The sequence below is a fragment of the Aulostomus chinensis genome, chromosome 2 (genome assembly GCF_037954235.1).
Source record: "Aulostomus chinensis isolate RoL2024-O1b breed Wild chromosome 2, RoL_Achi_v1.0, whole genome shotgun sequence".
In the NCBI taxonomy this organism is placed as follows: domain Eukaryota; kingdom Metazoa; phylum Chordata; class Actinopteri; order Syngnathiformes; family Aulostomidae; genus Aulostomus; species Aulostomus chinensis.
The window spans coordinates 25,153,762-25,181,590 of record NC_141321.1 but is presented as its reverse complement, the minus strand read 5'-3'; the positions used below and the strand labels follow the sequence as shown (position 1 = coordinate 25,181,590).

Sequence of the window (27,829 nt, the reverse complement as noted above, 5' to 3'; positions counted from 1 at the left end):
TAATTCTCAGTGTTGTATGCCAACTTTTTTATGACCAGCTAGTGTCTCATTGTAGGCCAGAGGAGAGCTAAGGATTGTGTGCAGCACGTACACATAATGTGTTCTGCAGGGGACAGATTTAAGTCGACTGGCCCACTGAGATAGAGATTGCATTAGGACATGTGAAGTTCCCAACAGTTACCAGAACATCACCGCCCGGCATGTGTGTCTGCTGTGTTTGTTCTGTATGCATACTTTGTTCCATGGCTCCAGTTCTCTCCACACTCTGTACACGGTTTCCTTTAAATTCATTTTACTGTGCACATTGTTGCATGCTGGGTAATGCAAGTGCTCCCTTGTGATGATTTTCCAGGGCATGTTTGAGTGTGTGTTTATGTGTGTGCCTGTTTGCACACCTCAAACTGTTTTGTACCATACGGCCAGACGCCGGCCCAAATGAACACGGACCCCCTGTGATGGCTTTGGCCAAGCTCAAACAACAGACACAAGATCTACACACAGAGAGAAACACATCGGCAAATGCTGTCACACACGCGCGCACACACACACGCACGCACACACACACATACACACACACACACACGCACACACTCACCAGCTGACCCAATTACACAGAGATGCGCAACGAGATGGAAACAAATCTACCCAGAGAACTAGCTAATTTAGAAGGGCTTAAAGTTACACTCCACCCAGGACACACACACACACACACACACACACACACACACACACACAAACACACACACACAGACACTGTTATATGTATATATTCACTTACATGTGAAGATTAATAGATGGAAGTTCACAAAATAAATGAGGTGTTACTCAGGTGTTAAAAATTACATTGCTGTATCAAAAACTAGAGATGAGAAGAACAGAACCAGGTTCCTTCTTTCATCTTCCTTTTCCTGAATTAGAATCAATGTGTGTAATAATCTGCACAGGCTGCAAGTTTGTTATTGTTTGTTGACCAACGTCAAACTCATGATGAACACAGGCCTCTGAAAATGAGCAGAGTGGAAGAAGAAACAGAAATGTTGTGCTTTGACCAGCAGCTCTCGAAGAAGGACATTAGAGCCACACTATAATGGTGCACCTTCTTTTTTTCCTCAATGTCTTGTTTCTGTCAATCAACCAAATTGCGCTGAGTCATTAAAACATTGACTGGCTGATATAATGATCAAGTTTTATTTATTGTTAATCTTGTCTTGTTAGTCTCTACTAACCACTTGCTTGACATAGCTTCTCTGTGTCTTTCATAGTGTGTGAATCAATGACAGAAAATACAAACTGATTTTTGAACAAATATGAAATAAATCTTGTTCAATGTCTGTATTTATATTGCACATGAATTCTTATGGTGCACACAATAATGCATGATTGCCTTCACCACCTCTCACATTGTTGGCTAAAATATCTTTTCTCTCTTTCTTTACCCTTCTACCCTCCCCCTCTCCTTCAACCAACCCCCCTTTTTTCCTCTGTGCGGCCTCGGGGAGAGTCGAGCAGTCATAGGGTTGCGGTAGCCTCTAATCAGTGTGAACAGCCAGCTAATTACCAAACCCTCAGCCCTGGCTGACTGTTAATTGCATACATTAGACACCATCAGCAGCACTGCAAGATTAACACTTAAAATCTTCCCATTGCTGTAGTGGAGAAGCATGCCCTGTGAATGTGTGTGTGCACGTGCGTGTGTGTGAAATAGAGACAGTGGGAGAGTCAGAGGTGGAGAAGAGAACTGCATCGCAGTGTGTGCTGCCTCTGTGGTTGTGGGTGCTAATATTTAATACTTAATTAGACCCAAATTGGAAATGTGGTTACACGGAGAGGGTTTTCGAGTGTTATAGTTGTTGCTGTGGTGAGGTTGCTTCTGTGGGGGCAGTAGATCGTCGAGGGCAAGCCCAAGTCTCCGTAGAGACGACAGATGGAGTGACATTAAGAGCATTGCACTGGAGCCATTTCAAATAATAAAATATCAATATTTACATTTTAATTACCCACTTCCAGTTCCACCAGGGCCATGTCAAATAGTGTGATTGAGGTGTGTGTGTGTGTGTGTGTGTGTGTAGCTCTGCTGAGTCTTCTCTTCTCTGTATAGAGTCAAACATTCTGCATACGTGAATTATGGATTTAAGAATATTTTGGTGATTTAAACCTTGTACACAAACTCATTTCTTGGCAATTCCCGTCTTTCACCATTGTCTTTTCTTATCTTCAGTTTCAACTTTCTATTTAACTCAATCCATCCATCCTCCATTCATCTGCTACCTCTGCTTCCTGCCCTTCTCTTCAACAATACAGTGCTGATGCAGGCAAGATTGACCACCGTATGTGTGTGTTTGTGTGTGCGCGCGCGCGAGTGTGTTAGCTTAGTCACACCGACTTTCACTGTCTCTCTTTCTCTCTCTCTTACACAGACACTGCTGACAGACATTTTTGGAGACAAAACAACACTGAGTTGAAAAATGGGGCGAAAAAAAGGGTAATGAGATATCAAGAATGACGAGGAATTAGTTTGGAAGTGTGCAAGTCTAAAATATACCTCAGACCTCAAGAAAAAAAGACACATTAAACAAACGTGGATTTCCTCTGATCTATCGTCAGCAACACCTGATCAGACAGTATTGCATTGTAAGTAGCCACAGATATAAATTTATGAGCTGGTAGAGCATCAAAATACAGTAGTAACACACGTGAAGACAACAGCAGTGTTATAAGCTCTTTGTGATGACAAATATCTATGTGATGAATTCATTTCCCAGTTTGTTCAATTAACAGGGTTGTGAAAGTTTATTGATCTCTTGGTGGATTACCTTTACCAAACAATAGGCCGCAATAATATTTTTTCTGAAAAGAGAAAATCTCGAGTCCAATCATCAGCAAATGTCCTGCTATCCAGACCACTGGATAAGACACACACTGGATGAAATGGGATGAAACAGTATGTCAAATTTACCGCAAACCTTACATTATAGGAGGGAACCAAACAAATAAAGACGTGAAAAGTAAATTCTGACATAAACTAAATTAAATCTTCAGACATACGTGGCACAACATAGTTTTTACTGTTTTAAAATAGATCTTTTCAGTCTTTTACGCTAGAAAACTGTTGATTTATGGATAAAAAAATTGCTGATTGTGGCTTAGAAGCAAAAACCCAATGGTCTCCTTCCTGGGCTCTTGTCTGTATGAGATTATTAGGCTGTGTTGATTCTATCCTCCTAATCCCCCGTAGCTTTCCATAGAGAGAGAATTGCAGAAACTCCACAGGGATTAATTTACCATTCACAGATTAGAGATACGGTCCTCAATATCATCATCCAGGACAAGCATTGAGAGGAAAGGCTCAACAACAGAGGAATGAAGAGAGAAAGAACAAAGAGACAGAGATGAAAACAAATGCACACAGAGAAACAGCCGTCTAACCTACAGCATCATGCCTTAATGTCCTCGCTCCAAGACAAGAACATTAGACCTCATTCCACCTCCTCATCTGGGCCTGAAAAAGCCTGGGCTGAAAATCTTAATTAATTGTCCAATAGCGCTGCAGGGTCATTATGCATTGCAATAAAGAAGCGTGTAATTATGAGATTTAACAGCCATTACCAAGGCCAGGAACTCATATGTCATCATCAGCAACCAAGCCAATGGTTTGGTACGGCTCAGTGTGTGGCTTGATGGACAGCACACACACACACATACACGATATGTATGCATTTCGTACATATTGTTCATGAAGGTATGTCTTTGTTTAGCTTGAAGAAATGTGTCTGCTCTTTTGCAGACAGAAACATGTTCATGCAGACGCAGTTAAAGAATGGCAATTGAAAAACGAGCATGCACGAAAGCACGCACACACACACACACACACACACACACACACACACACATATCAGTCTGACCCAGACAATAAGGCAGCCAGCTGTGATAGCAGCCTGCAGATGAAACATCTCATCAAGATTAAACAGACCCCAAAATACATACATTCATACATTATTACTGCTGTGTTTGTGTTTGGCTGCGAGTGTGCTTGTGTGAGTGTGTGTGTGTGTGTGTGTGTGCGCATGTGTGTGCGTGTGTTTTCTTGGTCCAGAAGGTGGAAAGTGACATCGTAACGCACACACATACACACACACACGTACACACACACACACACACGCACGCATCATTACTGCTGTGTGTGTTTGTGTGTGTGTTGTTGTTGTTTTTGTGTCTCTAGGTCCAGAAATTGGGAAGTGACAGTTATATACGGATGTATCATTGCTGCACAGAGCGCATGCACTCAAGCATGCACAGGTGCACGCGCGCGCGCACACACACACACACACACACACACACACACACACACACACACACACACACTAATGTTGATCACCAATGAATAAATCTCACAAAGAAATAAGAGAACGAGGACGGTTGAGCATATACAACTGGGATGTGAACAAGCTTTACAAACTGATGAAACTAAAAAAAAAAACTCTTTTCGAATGTCGTTCATCACTGTTGAGTCTCACACATTTAACGGTTTAGTCTCAAACTGCTGCCTATGTGCAGGTATTTCCTCGTGTATGTTGATAGGGTGTATAACTGTCAATTTATCTTTGTTTATTATTTATATGATTTCCCTGTGTGTGTGTGTGTGTGTATGTGTGTGTCTGTTGTGCATGATGAGGCCTTAGTCGTCTCCAGCTGCTGACAGCCCCATTTTCCCACCTGCTTATTCCCTGACGGAAGGGATGAATTTTCCAGACTGTTATTTAAGAACAAGGGATGGTAAATGGAAGAGGAAGAGAGAGCAACCTGGGTGGGTTAGAAGAAAGAGGAGTGGGAGGAGCAAAGAGCTAATTCAATGTCAGAGGGGAATGTTTTATTTGAACATGAAATTCAGGCTGACTTTAAAATCCAAAGTATGCCAGATGCCAAAATCTAAGGCTGAATGCAAAATCAACACATTGTGTGGTTGTAAATATTATGATGTTTATGAGATGTTGGATTTTTGTTTATTAGAAAGCCTTTCTTTTGCCTGATGTCAGAACTTGTATGATGTTGGAGGCTGCCTGGAGGAGGATAGAAGGACATAAGTGAAGAGAATCATTTAAAGAGGTAGGGAGGAAAAAAAACATCCAGAAGCAATGGTGATAGAAGAGTATGAAAAAGGAAGAGGAGAAAGACTGGAAGAAAGAAAAAGCTGAAGGTAATGAATGAGAAAAAGACAGGAAAAGGAGAAATGCAGAAAGAAAGACTGAGGAAGGGTGTATAGACAAACAGAGAGGGAGGGAATAACTATTTCATGCCTGTCTGTGAACTTTGCATGAACCGACAGAAATAATGTGATGTCATGACAACCCTTTCCCTTCTTCCACTAGATTTGCTGCATGCATAGGTGTGTGATATATATGTGTGCATGTGTGTGTGTGTGTGTGTGAATGTCTGTGAGTCTGTATGTGTGTGAACTTTTAGATTGCTTTTGGTGTGTGTGCGCGCGTGTGTGTGTGTGTGTGTGTGTATGTGTGAGAGTGAGTGTGTACATGTGCGCTCTAACAGATAGAATAGGATGATGATGATTTGAAATGGAGTTTGGCCTGTGCGTAATTATGATCATCTATCTTTATGCCCCGCCAGCATATCATATCACATCACATCATCTCTCTCTCTCTCTGCCTCTCTTGCTCTTTCTCAAGCACGCACACACACACACACACACACACACACAAACACGAACACACACACGCACACAAAAGCAAATTGAAAGTAGTAAAAGCTGACTGTTTGCTAGTGATGACTTAGATGTTGATGGGCTCAGATGGTGCGCTGATTTATTTGTTACTGCTCATCTGATGTCACATTATAAAACTGCACGTCTGTGTGTGTGCATTTGTATTTTGTTTAGCAGTGTCTGTGCATTAAACAGCGTAAATGTTGTGTGTGGAGGCTTGTGTATGTTTACAGCTTCTCTCTGGCATGTGATTTGTGTGTGTATCTGTGACAGACATTATTTGATGCAGATTAGTCAGTGTACTCAGATTGCAGGCTTTGTCTCAAAGGCTGATAGACAAATGAATTTGATTTGCTAATGTAATCAAACTAATAAGAAAAACAGCAATGGGCTGCTGAGCACAAATATCCCGACTTTGTGTTTTTTCTCACTTTAAGTGAAACACATCTATCTCACAATTATTTAAGAAAAAAAAATCATCTAAATTAATAAGATTGCTTTCATGGAATGCTGTTCTGAAAAAGAAGATTTTTATTCGACACCAATCCTTTAATTAGTATACTTCTTTGTGTACCGGCATACTTGGGTATATGACTGTATCCAGCTCCTGTTCACAGACTTCTCCTATGCTTTTACTGCCACTTTTCATTTTAAAAGCAGGCCTGACATGCTGTGACACACATGGATACAGTAACAGCAGCAGCTGGTACCATGTGTGAAGAGAGTTGTGTGTGCGCATGTGTGTCCTGAAGATGTGTCAGGTTACTCTACTCTAAAGGCATAAGGTGTGTGTCACCACCAAGGTGTGACCTGATGGAGCTAATACAAGTGTCAGGGTGATTCTTTCTGAATATATCTGTTAGGTGTGGTTTTAAGATAGGCACCAGGAGCTGTGTGTGTTTGAGTGTCATCGCAGGCACATTGTCATGGAAACCGTGTCAATATGTTGATGACAAAACAAACAGGGCATCGGACAGACAGGAGAGTCAACACAGACTGAACATGCCTTCAGACATTGCGTGTGTGTGTGTGTGTGTGTTTCAGGATGTCAGATTTGGCATACTTTTCCTCTTTAACCACAAGGCATCACAACATAGAGCCAAGAAACACAGTATTCCATGAAAGTGTGCTCTACGTTATTGGATTCATTTTCTGTAGGTATATCAAATAAACTGGCAACTGAGTTTCTAATATTGCAGTGACTGGTTGTGTTGGCATTATCATTCTATCATGCATCTGGTCCTCTGTTCTGTGACATTAATTTTAACAAAAGGTGCTTGCTATTGTATTGATTTAATTCATTAAGAAGTGAGAAGAAATTCTATGTCGTTTTTCTTATCCATGGATTGAAATAATCTAACCAATCTCACAGCATTACATCTAAAGCACTAGAAAAACACTAGAAACAAATGTAGAAGGAAAAAAATTCAATACAAAGGGAGAAAGAAAAGAGGATAAACCAATGCAGAGAAAAAGGATAATGTTTTCCATCCTCTGTTTTCTCATATTGATGACATGCTTCAAACACCCGCAGGCTTAATCCAATAAAGAAAGCCCAACTTAATCCAAACATTAAGATCAGATATCAAATATTCTTTTCCTAATTTGATTTCATCAATATTTGTTTTCATCTGCAAACAGGAATGTGTTTGTTTGTATGGGCTGCAAGAGCCGGCCACGGTGTCGTCGCTTATGCATGAGCGTGGACGATGAGACACACACTCACACATAAACAAATACACACACTTTGAAAATTAGACATTGGCTTCTAAATGTGTTATGTAGTACCTCGATGAATAGAGCCTGGAGACAGAGATGGGAAACACACACGTACCGAGAGCAAAAAATAAAACCTTGGTCGAGGCAATGGACTCGCAATTCTCACTCATTATCTAAATCGTTCTCTAATAAAATCACATATATGAGCTTAATCTGATTAGAATATGGAAAAGATGGAGTCACAAATATACTGACTGAAAAGAATGCAAGCCTTTTGTGTTTCATCTGCTTGTCACAATTTAAGTCTGTGTTTCATGGTTGTGTTCATCAACTCTACATAGTGAATTTGAAACTCACTCCAGCAGACGTCCTGTGTGGCAAGGGCTGGGTGTCGTTCAGCACCGTTGGTATCAGTACCTTTATGAGACTTTGGACTGTGATAACAGTTCCTGAATTGGGTCCCACTTGTTTGATATTGATTCGAATATATTTGAACAGAATGAAAATTGAGAAGAGCTATGCACCCTTACAACTTATGATGGTCAGGTGTTGGATAGAAATATATGTTGAGTAAAACGAAAGATAAATATATGCCCCTACTAGAGTATAGATACAACTACTTTATTCACTAAAAAAACATTAAAAAAATGTTTTATGTTGTGCTCAATTAAGTACTGGGAGCGACACCCCACAGTACACATATTCTTCAACTCAATTACAATGACATTACACATTATGTTATAAATTTTTTAGTTTTCAGCTTCTTGTTGCTTTCACAGACATCATTCATTAAATGAAAAATAGAAAACAGAAGTATTTTGGTCTGTGTGATGAAAGTTTCAAAGTTCCTATCCCTGTTTTTGACATGATGAGAACGATCAGAAGAGCTAGAAAACTCTGTAACTCAGATCTGTTTTCGTCCCCGTTTGTGTGAATGTGGGTGTGTTTGTGTGTTGAGGAGGCACCCACCGTGCTGTGACTGTCAAGGTGAGCTGGTGTCAGCAGACAGAATGGGGCCAAAACTGCCTGTGTGTGCGTGTTTGTGTGTGTCCATGTGTATTTCCCATATGTGCATTTTTATGAGTTTACATGTGTACCTACTTAGACCTGGCATTTTATTGCAGAACAGTATGGGTGGTGAGAAGAGACAACTTGAAAGAGGAAGTTGTGTGAAGACGTGTAGTGAAGGCCACAGAGGAGGAAAGCAAATAGCTACAGGAGAGAAAATGTGTGTGTGGCCTCAGTTTAATTACATTTGTTGGGCTTAAAACCAGTAACCCACATGTGAAGTGCTTTGTGGGAACAGGGCTGGATATTCAATTCTAAATGGATATTTGAGGGTTAAATTTGGTTTTAGGCTGATTTTTGAATTAGAATAAGCAGGAAAGGAATGAATGAATTCACACGAACAGCATTTCCCCACAAAAACAGTAACATCTATTGTGTGTGTGTGTGTAAGTGTATCCATGTGTGGTGGTGGAGAAATGTTTCTTGTCTGATTTACCACTCTCTGACCCAAAGCCCAACAACCTATTTGCTGATTGATGACATCACAAGACTTAATGAAGAGGGCCAAAGAGTGACATCACCACCAGTCTGGAGTCTCTCTCTCTCTCTCTCTCTCTCTCTCTCTCTCTCTCACACACACACACACACACACACACACACACACACACACACACAGCATGTTTTGCAGCTCATTGTGTTATAATGTGCGTCAGAGCTAATTTAGTGAGTGGCAGTTCCACAGTCAAGGGTGGGTATATTCATGTGTGTCCATGTGCTTGGGTTCCCCTCGGCTGCTGAGACTGGCTAAAAGGAGCAAGGCACTTCTATTAATCAATATTTGCTGAGTGAGTGGCTGTCTTTCTGGCCGATTGACTGGCTGTGTAGTTGCTTGACTGACTGATTGGCTCACTAACTGGGTTTCTGGCAGTCTGAATGGGTAACAGTTGGACTGGTTGGCTGAATCACTAAGTGAAAACCATTTATAACATGGTCACGAAGACCAGAAAAGCACAGTGTTTATTGGCTGCGAATGCATTGATGTAGCAATGTTAGTACAAAGGCGTGTTTCAATGAGCAACTTATTGGCAGTCGATCGTACTGTTCCAAAATCTATAGGTGGATACAGACTCAAAGCCTGATCTCTGTATCAGTCTGAAATACTTGGAGACAGAACCAAGGAAAGAGAATGAGGATGGCTGGCTGGGAGGATGAGTGGGTGGGGGTAGACGGGAGGCATGGGTGAGAAAAAGGAGTTGAGGGATGAGGTTGACTTGATAATGAAGAGGTTAAGGGTACCATGGAGAGGGAGTAGGAGGTCAGATCAGAGAGGGACAGCCAGAGTGCCAGAGAGGTCATGTGAGAGGTTGAAGATATTTAGTCTTTGGTTTGAAATAGTATTGTGTTCAGGGCTCTTTGGGAGTATCTAAGTTATACTGAGCTAATGTATGTGACCTCCCTACTTTCCATTCACCTCCTATTTCTGACCCTCCCCACCCCCCATTCAATCATGAATGCTTTCCTTTAAATCTTTTCCTCCAGTTTGCCCCTTCCTTTCCTTTCACCCTGTTATTTACTGAATTTCCAGATCAAGTAACAAGTTGTCACTGATGATAATTCATCATATGCACAGCAAACAAATCATACAAATAAAAAACAATGAAGTCATACAATTAGGAGACAAAAAAAACATCTAAATTAGACATATGAGATTTTCTCAGCCAGGTTTAAGTTATGTTTATGGCATATGATAGTATTTGGGCAAGGTGTTTTCAAAAGCTTCAGGGCTTATACACACACACACACACACACACACACACATACAGATGAAAGAAGAATAAACTGATGCAGTCTGGGGTTCAGTTTAACATAAAAGTGATGAGCAAAGAAGACGCCAGGTCTAGGCAGAAGCAAATGTCAAAGTCCGTTACGAGTGCTAACAGCCACCATCACTGGCGTTACACTGATTAGACATCATCTCAACACCTTCTTGGTTTCAACAACATCCAAATCTAAACAGACTAAAAGAAGAAGAGAAAGAACTGGATGTGCTTCCCTGGCTGACAGAAAGAAAGAAGTGAAAAGACTTCCATCTCCCCCGTCTATCCCATCACCACCACCACTGCCCAAACCTCTTCTCCCATATCTCCATAAAGACCGATTAAACGAATGAACCTGCAGCAACCCCCCTCCACCTCCCTTCACCCATTTTTACAGCTCAATCATACTGCATTACTGCCGACACATAGACCGCTTATCCTCAGTGTCAAAATTGAAAGGGAATGAAAGAAAGAGGAGGAGAAAGACTGTAAGAAAAGAAAGAGCAAGTAAGAGGAGATAGGGAAGCAAGTGAATAGAGGAGGGGGGAGAGGGGGCAGCCCAAGAGCAATTTCTTTCTTGAATAAAGAAAGACTGGGGAAAGGGGCTGTAAAAAACACTTATGGCAAGGCCCCAGGTTCTGGTAAAATAGACTGTGTTATAGGTTCTGGCTCTTGTTCCTTGATTCATTCATTTGTTCATTCCTTGCTCTTTCGTCAAGTCAAGTGTTCGCCTGTCTGTCTTTCCCTTTTGTGTCCGCAAGTTTAGATAAGAGCTGCTAGCATGACTGCCTGGTAGTCATTTAGTTATTACAGTGAGGGGGGGGGAGAGAGAGAGAGAGAGAGAGAGAGAGAGAGAGAGAGAGAGAGAGAGGGAGAGAGAGGGGGGGGGATGAAAAGACTAATTCTACAGGCAGATAAATGGCTCATTCTGGGCGGCCTTTCTTTCTTTTAATTCACGCTCTCATTCACTCCTGTTAAAATATTTGCTGCTCCTCCTCTCTCACCTGACTCGCTCCTCCTTCACACGTGCACACACTTAACTATGACAGGCGGCCTGACATGCAGCTAGAGTTGTGTCTTGGAGGGCCATTAAAATGAGATCTTCTCTTCACTAATCCATATTATTGGACACCGAGGCCTTTCACGCCCTCGGAATAATCACTCCAATGATATTTCCACACTACCACAGTTTCCTGAGCGTGACGGTGTGTTGTTCATATGATACCACATATTGTGTGTGTGTCTAAAAATGTGTGTATTACCTCACGGTTTGGGGGGGGGGGGGTCACTAGTTGCCCACCCTTTTCATTCTACATAACGGCTTCTTAACTGTGTTTGTGTGCATTTCAATGTGCTTTTCCTCTTCCTCACTCTTCACACACACACAAACACACACACACGCCTGAGATGTGTGTGTGTTCGTTTCCCATTCTTTGTGGGGTATCAAGAGACACACACTGTGTGAAACCTCATTTTCCTCTCCTAATGACATATCAAATGTTTGCATATAGGCCATATAAGTATGGAAATGTGCACAGACACATGCACATGTAGCCTTAGAATAAAAGAACCAATCAAAGAGAAATGTGTGTGTGTGTGTGTGTGTGTGTGTGTGTGTGTGTGTGTGTGTGTGTGTGTGTGTTGTCACCAGCCTCGTAGGTTGGGTAAGTCTGTGTGTCAAACATGACTAGTAACACACACACACACACACACACACACACACGCACACACACACAACTTGCACACGCACTCTAGCCTTGTTATCCGGGGGCCTGTCTTGCAGGCAGCCTCTCTAACGCTGAGTGATGTTTAAATTAGTTTACAATTTAGCCTCCTCGCTATCTGCAGACGGCTCTTAACTCAGTGTGCGTATGTGATGTGTTTTTGTGTGTGTGTTTGTGCGTGTGTGAGCGTAACAAATTGTTGCCAGTACGGCAGACATCTAATGACTTCAAATTAGCTGCCTGGCGCTCGCCTTGACACGTTGTTACCACTGTTCGCAGCCTGTGTGTGTGTGTGTCTCTATGTGTCTGTGCATGTGTGTGTGTCAGTGTACGCAGCGCTGCGCAGCCATATCATGAAGCGTAAATTGGCTTCACCTCTCCTCTCTCTGCCTCTGTCTTTTTTCTCTCTGTCTCTCTCTGTCTCTCTCCATCAATTTGATTAAAAAAATTACTGTACCATAGCGAACAAAGATGTGTGCATGTGTGTGTTCACAAGCGCTCCCTGAACATAGTAAGTCACATGCATACACGCACGCACGCACACACACTTCAAAAGATAAGAAACAAGACAGCCGCAAGAGGGTTAACAGATCTATTCTATTCTATTCTTATGTAAGAGAATGCTCTTAATTGTTGGCTGTGTGTATTTGTGTAAGTAAGTGGCTGATAAAGAACGCTGACGTCCTACGTCTCACTCTGACAGCCTCTTCCAATGGTAGATCACTTTATGTGTATGTGTGTGTGACAGAGTATTAGATCAGTGTTCAGTGTTGTAAACAGAGCAGTGGATTGCCTCTCTCGTTCATCTAATCACGCCATCTTCTCTCCATCGCCAGGCAATCGTTGCGCTTCGCTCCTTCCACACAGAAAGCTTAACGCACACACTCAGCCCAGCACATAACCTGGTTAGCGGAGTCTACCTACTCGTAAAATAAAAGCCTGATGCAAAGCAAAGCATTAAATATACATCATGTATATGTTTGTGTGTGACTTTTACTGTATTTATGTTGCATCCAATAGGAGCATGCAGTGGTATGGAGACAGTGACAGGAGTAAAAAGCATTCCAGGCAGATTAGAGGAAAGGAGATCGTACTGGAGTCAGCTACATGCTGGTTTAAAAGAGAAAAATAAATATTCAAAGGCTATACTTGGTATATGGATCAATATATATGTCTGCTTACTGTCCATATAGCAGCACATCGATCAATACACTAACAAGAAAATGTATATTCCCATCCCTTTCTCGCTGCCTCCATCTATTTTCTATTTTTCTTTATTTTCACATTTATTGGTAATGATATAATACATATCATTTGAAGATACCGTTATCTAATGTCATTGACGATATTGTTATGGATCCACACAGCATGACTGAGTAGTATTTATGCCTCAAATCTGATATTTTTCCTGTACCTATACTGTATGAGCAGTGGCAACAGTTATTCCATTCTATTCTATTCTATTCTATTCTATTCTATTCTATTCTCATACTCCATTTGACAATAGGACTAATCTTTGTGCTAATCTGTGTTAATCTGAGACACAGCTCTTCCTTACTCTGCTGTCACAGCAGGCTCTCTCACTAAAACCAGATTATGGTTTTCATCTCTCTCTCTCTCTCTCTCTCTCTCTCTCTTACATCTCCCTCTCCATTTTATCATTTTCTCCTTTTACTGCTAGAGGCATCTCTCATTCTCAATCAGTTTCCGTCTCAATTTTTGACCCATTTTTTTTAATTCATGGATTTCCAGTTATTAAATGGTCACATTGTACAGTTCAGATTCAATTTTGAACAGATTGATAAAGAAAAAGAGGTAGTTTAAGCAGATAAGACCAGATCCTTTTCTTCTGAAGATGGACCTTAAGCGGGACACAGATGTACTACACTCTAAAACACATCCCATTCTACTGCATATCTCAAGAACTGCATGCTCTGCTTTATTGTCAGCATGTTCAGAGTACCTTGTGGTTCTTTCTTGTATATTTGTATTTGTCATATAATATTACGATTGCTGCCACAGAAAAAAACAATGAATGCTCATCAGATCACACACAAATGAACTCAGGCAAGGTGTCTAAAGATCATGCCTTGCTGTATTGCACTTGTTGCAGATTTGATTCAGACTCTTGTTTTTCTCAGTTTCACTCATCAATCAATTCATCCGTACGATATGCTTGTAAATTTTGGGTGCATACCAGAGGCCCGAACCTGAACCTAAACCCAAGTCTTACCTTTACTCTCAAACCAAGTCTTACTCCTCAAACAGCCATTCCTCGGTCTCAGGAAGTGATTACCAACTGAAATCTCCCCACTTTCCCTAAATGTCTTTCTAAGATAGCTTACGACTCAGTAAGTCTTGACAAAAAAAGATGTATTTGTACACAGAAGTACACAGACATGTTAAAGCTTAGGGGATTTGGTCAGAAATTCTATTCATGTGTAGTGTGAAGGATGTGTGTGTGTGTGTGTGTGTGTGTGTGTGTGTGTGTGTGTGTGTGTGTGTGTGTATATGTGTGTGAGTGCCCGCGCGCGCGTGTGTGTGTGTGTGTGTGTGTGAGGGCAGTTGTTCGGGCAGTTGGAGGAGTCAACAGTTCAGACTGTCTGGGTCTGAAGATTAGGGTGAAAGGTCCTACATCTCATCTACACATCTCGTGTGTTTACATGACGTCAGTGTAAGTGTGTCTGAACTACATCTCTGGTAAATCACCGTATGTGTGTTTGTACATCCATAGTTCAAATGCGCATATAGCTGCACTGTGGATATGAAAAAAAATGTATGTGTGTGTTTGTGTGTGTGTGTGTGTGTGTGTGTGTGTGTGTGTTTGTGTGAATGCATGTGGTGTAGCAACGTGGACCAAAGGTCAAGTTCAGATTGAAAGTCAGGGTCAGAAATGGTTCTCCTACCTGGGATGTGTTTGGCCCAGCCGATGTTGACCACCAGCTCTCTGTCGGCCAGGTCACACAGCGTAGTCAGGGCCTTGATGTCGCTGTCCGGTACTGTTGGGTCAGGCATGGCGTAAATCTTCTCTGGCTCGGCCACCAGCAGGTGAGAGACGATTTTGTTATCTGCAAGGCAGCCAAAGGCAACTGACATGACCACCAGACAAGGAGAAAGACACAGAGACAGAGAGATGGTGAATTGTTGCCGTATCACCCTACAAACTGTTCCACACCAATGAGGTGCAAAAATGTGAAAGGTCATATGCAAAGTCCTCAATAGCATAACTTGTTAAGTAGCAAATATATCTAAAGACACAACTATTAAATTAGGGGAAACAAATAACAGTCACACTGCAACAAACACAAACAATTCAGTATCAATAAATAGTGCACCGAGCGTATGTTGGCTGTTACATATACTTTACATGCAAAGTAAATTACATGTTTATATAATGTGTATAAGGAAGATTGTTTAACTCTGGGGTGTACTAAAACAAAATTACATGAACAAATGTCATTTTTATTATCATTTTACATGCAGAATACCATTCAGCAGTTTTTGTTTCCACTAACTGCTCTTACTTCATTTCGCATAAACAACAATATATGCAATACAGATTTAATGCACAGTTTCAACAAACAAGCAACAGATAATCTATTCATTCCCAAAATCTAAAAAATAAATTATTGAGACTTTTGCAGAGCATGAGATGCTCAAAGGTGTGATTAAAGGCAATTACTGCTCGTGATCCAGGTTTTGTATCACAGCCTAAAGAAGCTTGCTGATACATACAGAGGGGAAAGATAATACTAAAAGCCAAACAGCTCAGCTGGTAATGGTGACATGTGGTGATGAGATCTCTATGGCCCATTAGTAACAGACTGATACCCTGCTTCCAAATTAATCCACTGACTAATCAAGCATGGGAATAATAACGGAGGACAGAAGAGTAAGGAGGGAGAGAGAGACAGAGACAGAGAGATAGAAAATAAGAGAAAAACAGGGAAAAAAATAGAAAAGGGGAGGCACAAGAAAGACCGAAACAGAGGGATGGAAGGATAGTGATGGAGATAAACACAAAGAGTTTGGGGTGTGTGAATTTACAAACACACACACACACACACACACACACACACACACACACACACGTTAAAATAAATGCATACATATATATTCACGTGTGTTTATACATATATTTCCTTATTTATATATGTATAATGTGTGTTTTCACATATACATATATAAATATAATTGTATATATACATATATATGGATGTATATATCTGTACACACACACACACACACACACACACACACACACACACACACACACACACACACACACACACACACACTCTTTCCCCAGTTCTGGGATCATTTCAACAACTCTCAGTATCAGTGGCTAAATCTTATTTAATGTTTCCCTAATTAGAATCAATGGAAGCCCATTTCCAAACCCTGGGCTATTGTTCTAGTCTGCCACAATCAATGGGGATGCTGAGGCTGAGGACTGGCTACACACAGATAGGCAGGACAGATTGTGGCTATGTGAGTTTCAAAGAGAGAGACATAGGGGGAGATTTTCGGGTTGTATCCCCTGCACGGTAGAGAAAGACGAACAGACTTTAACTAAGAGAAATTGGCCCAACAGTTTATAGATTATTATATCTTTATCATTATTATTATGACCTCATAATTATCATGATCATGATCATAATTATTAGTAGTAATACTCATTGTAATTTATTCACTTGAAATTGTTTTTGTTAGAACGTGAATAAATATCACAAAAGGCCAAAAGAGTTCAAATTTAAAGGAAATTGGTCAGTTGGTTAGTGGAAGCGCTCACATGCCCTGTTTATGCAGTCACATACATTTGAGAGTGACACACACACGCACACGCATGCACACACGAACACACTTAAATTATCCCATCACTTCAATGATTAGTAGTGCAGGGGTCCTGCTAAGCTGTCGTGCAGCCATTCAGCATATTGGCCTAAAGCAGAATATGCTCAGGCTTTAAACAAAATGGGCTTTGGGGACCAAGCTGCTAAACACTGCTCAATCTGCACTGTTTGTATGTGTGTGTTATGTGTGTGAGCAGACGGTTAGCTAGAGAGCTAACTCTAGTTTGATGTGCTTGCCAGATTGGATTTAATCCGGATTAGGGTTCTGGCTGGTCCACCCCTCCCTTCGTCTCGCTCTCTCTCTCTCTTCTTCCCTCCCCTCTTCTTTCTCTATCTCTCTGAGAAACCTTCACATTTTGGTTCTCCCCCCCCCCTCTCTCTCTCTATCTCTCTCTCTCTCTCCACCACCTGTCTATCCTTCACTCTCACTGATTCTCTCTCCTGTTAATTTTTCAATCATATAGTGTTGGATGGGGCCTTACTCCCTAAAAACAGAGCTAATCCCGCCCAAGCTAAATGAATACCTTTACAGTGAAATATTACACATATAAAATGTTATGACCCCAAACTGGTAGCAGTGGTGACAGGGAGATAAACTTGATCCCAAAACAGATGGGCGTCGCACCACCTTGTGTCTGTTTCCATGCATGTGCACATTTAAGTGTGTGTCCATGTTTTTACTGTCCAAATATCACCATAAGTATAGAAATGGTAGGAAAGGTAGCACTAGCTTGCATGTAAACGAAACCTGCATACAGTGACAACATAACATTGTGAAAAAGAGATGACTTCGGTATTACTGCAGGAAAGATCTTCCTTTCAGTGTCAATGTTGGACTTGTTATGGAAATAGAACTTTACTTTTTTCCACAGTATGGGACAAATGTGTGCAAGTATTATTATGTTCATATTTAATTTTGTTTTGTTACAGATGCTGAGGAGCATGTGGAATTTACTCCTACCAGTGAGTTTGTATGTGTGTGTGTGTGTGTGTGTCTCCTAATGACATATCAAATGTTTGCATATAGGCCATATAAATATGGAAATGTGCACAGACACATGCACATGTAGCCTTAGAATAAAAGAACCAATCAAAGACAAATGTGTGTGTGTGTGTGTGTGTGTGTGTGTGTGTGTGTGTGTGTGTGTGTGTGCGCGTGTGTGTGTGCGCGCGCACGTATGCGGTTGTTCTTACATGGCTTCTTGGGCGGCAGAGCCAGCTGAGGGTTGAGGTATGGACTGTTGTCTGCATCTATCCGGCGTTTATACTTCTGTCTTCCACCACGGACTCTGTCCAGACGAACCCCTGAAATCCAAGAGACAAAATGTGTGTCAATACCCACGGACTGCCACTTGCTTGAAAACTCAATCTTTTATGACTAACAATGGTGGGAAAAGTTACAATTAACAGTATTAAGGAAAAGATAGAACATGGAGGTGAGGGAAAAGACAGGGACAGGTTACATTAAGTTAAAAAGAAAAGAGGATGAACTCAAGATATAAGAAAAAAGAGTGGAATGATGAAAGGTCACGTGTGTATCTGTGTGTGTTCTAGACTTACATCAATCTACAGTTTCTCTTGCCATCTAAACATCCACTACATGAATTCATCCCCCATCATTGTAAAAGGTCCTTTTCTCACTCTGCCTCTGGTTCTTGACTTTTTCCGTCTCTTGGACCAATTTCTGTCTCCCCCTCTAATTAATTGACACAAAGGAGTCCTAATTTAATTAGGCCCATCTCTCAGGGGATTGGATGTTACCGTGGTTACCACTTAAAGATGGATAAGGAAGACAGAGGTGTCATGTTCCCTGGAGGACGGAGGAAACCGAGAGGGACTTTGTATATACTCCTCAGGAATTCAATATTCTAATTCTAAGGAGGAACTCACTCAATTTTTTTCTCTTTCTTACTCATTCTAAAATCTTCGTTATTTTAATTTTCAAGTACTGGAGCAGGAAAGCATAGTCTGATGAAGCCAAGCCTCCGTGGCATATTTGTAACCACATTTACACTTCAAAAGTCATAATAGCGTTAATTCATGAAGATAAATTTCCTGAACAAATCTGTTACATAAATTTACCAATTTTTTTGTCTGTGCTAAGAAGTAACTATATGCTGATGTAAAATAATATAATTCAATGTAAATATGTAGACACTCAGGAGAAGAAAGAATGCAAGAGACAGATTTTCTCACACGGATTTATGCATATCTTCTGGGGGATTTTGCTGAACACAATGGAGATAAGAACCACAGGAAAGACTCATCATTTGGCAGCTAAACAGAAAAAACCCCACATATTTCAGAACATGTTTGTAATATTGTTGGAGTGCATGGCTGAAATGTTTGCATGTTCTGAAATACATGTTCTTCTTTTTTTTTTTTTTGAGTAGTACATAAAGGCAGAAATCCAAAACTAGAATGGGCAACATTCAACCCATTGAAGTGGATATGACACACATCTATGTGTCTCTCTGAGCTTGTGCCTGTGTGTCTGTTTGAGAGGTAGACAGAAGGGCCAACAGTCTAGGTGCAGTGGGGGGGCTGGTGTCAGCAAACGGTCAAGAAACTCTTAACACCAGGGGGTACAAACCCCCTCACACACCAACCATCACACATCTATTCACACACCTTCCATGTTTCTCTAACCCACACCCCTGTGTTGTGTTTGGTTAAGCCTCGACAAGCAGCTTGCTCAGTCGCTACCTGAGTCAGTGATTGGTCAGACAGAGGGAGACAGACAGAATGCATGGTACAGAGCTGGAGAAGCAGGAGGTTTGTCAGAGGGCTACATAAAGACTCAATGACACAAAGGAGATGTTACAAATGAAGTGCCAGATTTACTGAGCTGCAGCTCATGGGCAAATTTGCATGAGGTTTCACTGTAAACACAGCACCCGTTGGAGTGACTATTTGAGCGTATCTCACAAACAAGGTGCAACTTTAGGAACAGAGTGTAGCCAGTTAATGATAATGAGTTAGGCATAGGCACTCTGGCTCTCATAAAATAAGTTGTGGTTTTACGCATTGGGCTTTATGAGAACGCACCATGGCCACCTAGAGTGAAGATAGGCAGCAGAAAAAGAAATTCTCTGTCCCTCAATTGAAGAAGCGATATGTGCAGTACTGATAACATTCCAAATAAATGAACACATGGACAAAATTCTCTCCTTTCTTCTCCATGGGGTGTCCTCTGGCTGGTAGGACACCCAGGTCAGTCTAAACATTAGGTCCTAGTCTTTTCCCATGGTAAACAGTGACAAACCTTAGTAGATGATTCAGTGTGACTGATCCATTAAAATACTCACCTTTAAATGTTTGGTGCACTCAAAGGTTAATTGATACAAATCCATATGCATGCAAAATATACCGGCATCCAAGCCTATCAAGCGCTTTGACTGTGCCTCTTTAGTAAGTCCCACTAAACACCTTGAAGAGGGTTTGCTCTTGTTTATAACAGAACACGCTTGTCACATGTGGCAGAGCTGAAGGTCTACTGGTGCGGAAGCAGTATGAAATGACAAGCGCATACTCTGATTGGCCTGGGCAGTCTGCCCAAGTGGAAGCTACGTATGTATGGGAAACACTGTATAAACCATTCATCAGCTGTCCGCTCATCACTCTGTAATAGCCAGGAATTCTGAAAGCGTGAGTGTGTTTGATTGTTGGAAGAATAAATCCTCACTTACTCATGCTGAATTGTATTTAGCCATAAAACCATTGTGCCATAAAACCTTAAACGAGATGTTCAAAGTAAAATGCAACACTTAAACACGAGGAAGCAAATAGCAAAGTCAGTGATATTCCTGTATATTTATTATTTTGAATTGAATGACGATTTATTTCCACACTTGGCAACTTAAAAGAAGCAGTCTGTCCATTACACACCCTTGTTTTCTACTTTGTCTCACAAATATATACACAGTCTGTGCTTCCTCACTTTTTCCTGCCACATACAGAAATGTCCCTGTTCCTTCTCCCTAAAAGACCCAGCCAGTGCTGTGCTGAGCTCACTTCATAAAGAGCCCTCTTTAACTACCTCATCTATTTTCCACCAAATTAACTCTCTCTCAGCACTGATTAATGATCAAATCTAAATGAATCAAATTAAAAATTGAAAATTATATTTCCAAAGCCCACAAAAACGAGACAGGAGGAGGCTGGGGGAGAGTGAGAGTGCTCTACCTCCTCTTAACAAATGAGCCTTCAAACCATAAAGAATGGGCTAGAGAGGAGAGGAGGAGAGGCGAAGAGAAGAGAGGAGGATGAAAGAAGATGAAAAGAAAGGGAAGAACGGGATAGCTGATCAGCAAATGGGGGAAATGGAAAAGAAAGGTGAGAAAAGAAAAAAAAACATTGAAATGATAAATGATATAAGGCACTGAGAACAGTCGCCGTGTTTCCATTTATTGTCAAGCTAATTTAAAGTGCACTTTGGCAATGTTACTTCACATGGCCGTACCAAAAAGATTTGAAGAAAACGATTGCAAACTAGGAGACAGAACTACAGCAGTGGTTTTGCCCATACAGAGCCATCTTCCACTGAAAAACTGAGAGAAGTCCTCAGGAATCACTTTGGACATATTTGCTGCTGTTATTACCAGCCATGTTGTCCTGAGGTGTTGTTTTTTTGGAATCTCCTGATTTAAAGATTTGGTATTTCAGACCTTATTAAAAAAAAATGTGTTTCCATCTTTCATTCTGCGCATTTACTGTAAAACGTTACATTGCAATCTCCATCGACGTTTATCCAATGTGATATACTTCAAAATCCACTGGTAGAAACACAGCAAGAGAGGAGTGAAACTTTGTTGAAGAAATTGACAGGTATAAAGGATGGCCCGTTAAACAGGAGAAGAAAGGAGAATAAGAATAACTGAAATAAGAGAAAGTAAAGGAAACAATACAGGAACTGAATAATGAGAGAAAATGAAGAAAAAACACCTGTGAAGTGATAATTTAGTCATCAAACAGTGCACCTCTATGTGCTCTTTGAACAGTTTCTAAAGTTTCTAGACACCAACTTCGAGGAGGTGATTTTATAGTTTTAAGACACATTAGAACAGTATGGCATTTACACACAAACACACACACACTGACAGTGATGAAGGTGAATCATTCTTACTGCGAGAATTTAGCTGTCTGTCAATAGTACAATCTGCACTGATCACATCAGCATAGATTTTTACTGCACTGGCGTCACTCTGTGTCAGCACGTGTTGTACGTGTGTGTAGGTGTGTGGGTGTGTGTTTGACCGGTTGAGGGATTGCAAGTGAAATGCCTGTGACACCTAAGTGCTTTGGAAGAGAGAACAGAGGTGAACAACGAAAGGGAGGAGTGCATCAGAGAGCGACAGAAGAGAGGAAAAGAGAGAAAAGGTTGGAGAGGAAGACACAAAATGGATTGATTTCAGATGGCCAGAGATATCAAGAGAAGGAGGCAAAAGAGTGAGGGAGAGTGAAAGCAGGAGTGAGTGATGGAGTGGATGGAGAAGTGGGGAGCAAATAAAATGGATTGAGGGGTGACAAAAGCATGTGTGAGTGAGAATGTGCTGACAGACAGTGAGAGAGACAGTGAGGGGGAAATGGTACGAGTGAGAGGAGCACAGGGTGGAGTTGTGTTTGCCTAACCAATTTCTGTGTGTGTGTGTGTGTGTGTGTGTGTGTGTGTGCATGCGCACATTTGTGTGTGTGTGTGTGTGTGTGTGTGTGTGTGTATGTGCGTTCAACTGCCATTTTCATGTAATAACATAAAGGGGTTTCCTCTGCACTTTAGAACTGATGGGTCAATAAATTGAATAAGACAACATACCAATTTATATCAAATGTGTGTGTGTGTGTGTGGTGTGTGTGTGTATCTACAAACCTACTGCCTGCAAAACAGATCAAGAGAATACAGAGAAACACAACATACTGTGCGTATGAACTAACAGTGTTTGCTATGTATAAAGCATAGCTGTTTCTTATTTACAGTACCTGGTTCCATCAGGATGTTGGGAACTGAGTCAGCTAGAGGGTCACTCATGATCCTCCATTAAAAACAAATTAATGAAGTTGTCTTGTCAGAAAAAAACTATCCCCCATCTTCCTTGTAGGAACACTAAGAGTACAGACATCAGCCAACACCAAAGAAAGGCCTTTTTTTCCGCTGTTTTAAACATGATGCATCCCTCCATGTGGTTTTGTGAAAATTGGCCTGTGTGTTTTTGGGTAATACCTGTAAGCGAGAGATCGCAAATCAACAGATGAAAGTGAAAACATGAACTTCTTTGAGACGATATAGGACATCTTTGCTAGGGTAATGTGTGTGCTATTGTTTCAAGACTTTAAAGATATATTTTTTTAAAATGGTCAGAGGAGAGTTTCAAGGTAGGAAGGTAAGGAAAACTGACATGATTGAGGTGGAGGGTGAGTTAAGAGGAGCGAGTGTGTGGTGTCATGCAGTGACGTTTGTTTAGACCAGAACAGATCAGACCAGCAGCGCCTGAGGCAGCGGGCAGGTGGCTGTCACTGGTGTGTGAATGTGGCTGTGAGGGCCTTCAAAAAAAAAAAAAGTTGCCTTTTTCAATTTAATGGTCTTTTTTTTCTTTAAAGAGCATGTTTATGAAAGGCATAGATTCACATGCATCTACGTCTCAAAGGAAAATGTTGCTGCTCACAATTGTTTCACGATCAGACACAAATCCTTTCCATTTTGAGTAGCAATGCACAGAGGCAAGAGACATTTTGCTGTGTGAGATTGAATACGTAGACTCAAATTTGATCACAGAGAAATTTCTGATATTTAACAGGATCATTTATAATCCAATCAACTATTCTTTTAGACCGCACTGTTCTCTCTAAAGCTGGTTATTTTAGACAAATACAGATCAGCACAGTGAGAGAGGGGGGGAAAAAAAAGCATTTTTGACTGGAGGGTTCAGTAATAAGATCTTAAATTAAATCAGTTTAAGACAAGAGGAAGGATATTTCTCAGTAGCTGAATTTAAGATATTAAAAATGGTCTCATATTGATGTCAAATTTAGTCTAAAAGTCTACGAGTAATAGGCTGAACAAAGAGGGTGTCTTTTTTATATCCTGTCAATGAGGCAGATCCATTTATCCACATACATCCAAATGTTCTGACAAGAAAAATAAAGAAAAATTGACAGGTTGAAAAATGTAGTCTTCAGGTTGTAGTGTACTTATATTGCCAATTTTATTTGAAAACAATGGTCAAATACAGTTTCCTATGAGAGATCAACTCAAAAACTTGCTATTTACTTTTCTTATTCCCTCCCATTTTACAGAATAACAACAAATTTGATTTCATATTTATTTTCGGGGGATAATTCAGAGTGGAGGTTTTATGAAAAAGACCATTATTGTGGGCAAATTCGAATTCAAGAGAGAAATTGGTGAGATGCGGTTTTCTTCTGTGAAGTGATTTCCAGAGAGACTGATTGAGGCATTTAGCTATTAAAACACTCCACGTCCGATATCAATTTCTCCCCCTCCATTCCGTTGACGGTACTTTGAAGTGTCTGGATGTGGTTTCTTCCTGCCACACTCTCTCTCTCCTCTCCACAAAAACAGACACAAAGTGAATGTGAGAGAGGGCGCACCACTTAGTCAGATCTCTGGTCACAGTATTATCGCTCCTTTCTAGCGGGGGGATGCAACCAGATGCCAGTCACACACACAAACACTCACACACACTTACTTGGAGCAGACGCTATAGGGCCAGATTTAGCTACAAGTTTCCCATGAGGAAGCACCAGACGCCACCAGTTGTCTGGCGCTCCCCCCCTCCTTAATTTCCCCATCTCCTCTTGTCTCCTCTCCTTTTCACTTTGCTCATCTCCCTTTGACACACTCGCTCCTTCTCTTCTCCTTACTTTCCTTCCTTGCTCTCTTCTTCTATTCCTCTACTACTCCTTCACCAACAATCTCTCTTCCCCTCTGACCTCTTCTCCTCTCCTCCTTACCTTTTCATTGAACTTTCAAACTTCTTTACTAATGCTCTGAATTGATCAAATCACATTCAATGGCAAGAATAAAACATTACTCTTTAGTTGTGTTTTTGGTCTGAAATAAAACAAATACAAATGTGCGTGCTACTGAAACAAAGAAACACATGGAAAGATTAATACAATAATGACATCTTAGTTTGGAGGATTTCTAAATTAGAATCTCTTAATGTGCTAAGAAAAAAGTCAGAGTGCTGGTTTTGCTTTGGTTTTGCTTGATCTGCTTTGTCAGAATTAAATCCCGGCGTGTGCGGTTGCATCTTGGATGATGAACGCCTCTGCTACACAGGGATGCTCCTAATGCCCTTCGGAAAACATCCCTGCTTGAAAGAGGAAGTCGCAGACCAACTTGGCACAGTGAGATTGGGTCGTAGTCGTTGAAACTGTTGAGCTATGCGGACAGTTATGACGCACACGACCAGCTGCATATAGACGCACACACAAGAAGTAGCAGCGCTCACACAGACTGGGGCCTTCCAACTGATCTCACTCATTAGGTCTTAGAGGCCTTGGGGAGCACAGCCAATATTGGCACGAGCTGTTAGTGTGTGAGCATGTGTGTGTGTGTGTGTGTGTGTGTGTGTGTGTGTGTGTGTGTGTGTGTGTGCGGGGGGGGGGGGGGGGGGCAATGTGCCAGGGTTTATATTTGCAGTCGGTGGACTTGTCTCTCTAGAAGCCTACCATCTGAATCCAGCTGGCCGTCTACAGCTTCATAGAGAAGGAGGCTTTGGTCTCAGAATCAACACATTCTGTCTCTTTAACCGCGATACATCATCATCAAAGCTGCTACGCTGTGAGGGAGCAAATCTCTCAATAAGAGCATATGTAGAGTATACATGCACACTGAACATTGCCGGCTGCTGGATTGTTTCCTCTCAAACACTTTCATGTTCAAATGTCTGATCAGTGTTTTGTATTCAGCTCATGACAAATCTTCCCATTACTTCTGATGCTGAGTGTATCATGTCTGCATTCTTGCAATTTCTGAATCCAGTAGTTAATAAGTGTGAGACTAAGAGTGAGCTTGTTTACAAAAGAAATCAAAGTAGCCAAAATAAACATGTATTTCTCAGGTTAAATATCTCATCCTGTGTCATTATTTTTCCTCCAATATTTTACCTGCAATTATACGTCTGCTCTCTCACCCCCTCACTCATGTCTCTCTCTAAGCAGATTTAAGCCACGCCCTTGTGACCTTTCAGTCTTCAGCTGACGCATCATTATGACCTCATTAAAAATGGACAGACAGTCATTGCCAGAGGGGACATTCTCATAATACAGTCAGGCCTTTTAATTGCCTTGCTCCAGAAATTAGTTGCTACATATTGGTGGGTGGGTGCCCCGCCATGTTCCTTCATTACTGCCGTTCCCCTGCTTGTTTACTCCTCTCCTCCTCACATTTGTGGAAGAGAAACACCCTAAAATTCTCACAGGGAAGTCTCTGTGTGTGTCTGTGTGTTTGTGCTTGGGTTTTATTATTTTTTGGAGACCTTTTCTGATATAAACACTAACCTTATCAGGACACCTAGTCCTATGGGGACCAAAGACCGGTCCTAATGCGGCAGACCTTTATTCATTTATGAACACCTGGTCAAAGTTCGAGTGAAGGTGTAAATTGCAGTTAGCTTGAGGTTGAGGTTAGGTATCAATTGGTTAGGGTTAGGATTAAGATTAGGGCTTGGGTTAGGATATTCAGATGAATGGAAGTCAATGGAATGTACTAATAAGGATAGCTACAAAAACCTGAGTGTGTGTGTGTGTGTGTGTGTGTGTGTGTGTGTGTTTGTGTGTGTGATAATTATGTGCGTTTAAGAGAACATGTAAAGACAGAGCTCCACTCTGAGTTGGTTTACTGACCCTCTGGCCTCTCTTCTCTATCAGTCTCACTCCCTTTCCTTCTACCGAACAGGCGCGCGCACACACACACACACACACACACACACACACACACACACACACACATACACACACATATGCGCACGCACACTTCCTTGCTGCCTCACTTGGTCTTCATCTCACCCTCTCTGTCTCCCAGAGCGACAAAGCTAATTTGAGGCAGATCGTGCCTTAAGGGGTAAACTACAGCATATACACTCTCTCTCAAACACACACACACACACACACACACACACACACACACACACACACACACTACTTCATGCCTCCCCTCCACTACCCAACCCTTACCACCACTTTATCTTCACCTTTCTCCCATGAGCTAGCCCCTGACAAGCACAGTTAGCTCTGATGCTAACTGATCCAGCCACTTATGATTATCATCTATGCAATTCTACTGAAATAATGCTTAAAGCCTGAAGGGCTACATGAAAAAGAGTAGGTGATGTTCCTAAATAGGTTTTTGTCATGGATGTAGGATTGTTAGTTCAGTGTGATAAACTGTTTTTTTTTTTTTGTAGACTCCGGTCTTTCACAACCAATATGAACATTATTATTAATCCACTTGAATTATTATTCAATAAGATGAAGCAAAATTCTGCGCTTGGTAGATGAATGGAATATAATTAATGAAAGAATCAAATGGAGCGCCTTGCACTGACTACGCTAACTGAAAAGTCAGCATCAGATCTGTTTATTGTTTTAAAGTAAGGGCACTCAAAATTAACATTTTTCTGACCTTATTCTATATTTCAGAATAAAATGTGCAGTAGTAGAAATTTTTGTTATGATTATAATTTGGTACATTAGGATGGCTCTCAGAAGGGATTTATTTTCAACTCCCCCCCCCCCCCCACTGAATAAAGGGTTAAAGGGTTTTAATCGTTGATTTTTCTTCTTTTCAATTTCACGTTGACAGAGAGTAAAAAAAATGGGAAAATACACAAACAGGGAGTAACAGTTTCCAAATGACCCTTATTTATATGCAGAACGGACCCCCAGGATTAAATTCACACAGTGTGGTCTGTCAGGTTGAGATATATATACTGTATATGTGTATGTATATGTATATGTATATATATACAT

The 27,829-nt window shown here is 41.1% G+C and overlaps 1 protein-coding gene across 6 annotated transcripts in view; it reads right to left on the bottom strand.

Moving 5' to 3' along the window:
* The window catches only part of esrrga (estrogen-related receptor gamma a), a 212,899-nt gene that overhangs the window by 16,855 nt on the left and 168,215 nt on the right, over positions 1-27,829 (bottom strand). For 5 of the 6 annotated variants that reach the window (XM_086187128.1, XM_086187166.1, XM_086187157.1 and 2 more), the window contains exons 5-6: positions 18,032-18,142; positions 14,891-15,073 (exon numbers count right to left, since the gene is read on the bottom strand). In XM_086187128.1, the coding sequence (XP_086043254.1) occupies positions 14,891-15,073; positions 18,032-18,142 (294 nt within the window). The remainder of the gene's footprint in view (positions 1-14,890; positions 15,074-18,031; positions 18,143-27,829) is intronic. The other variant, XM_086187147.1, reaches the window with a different exon arrangement.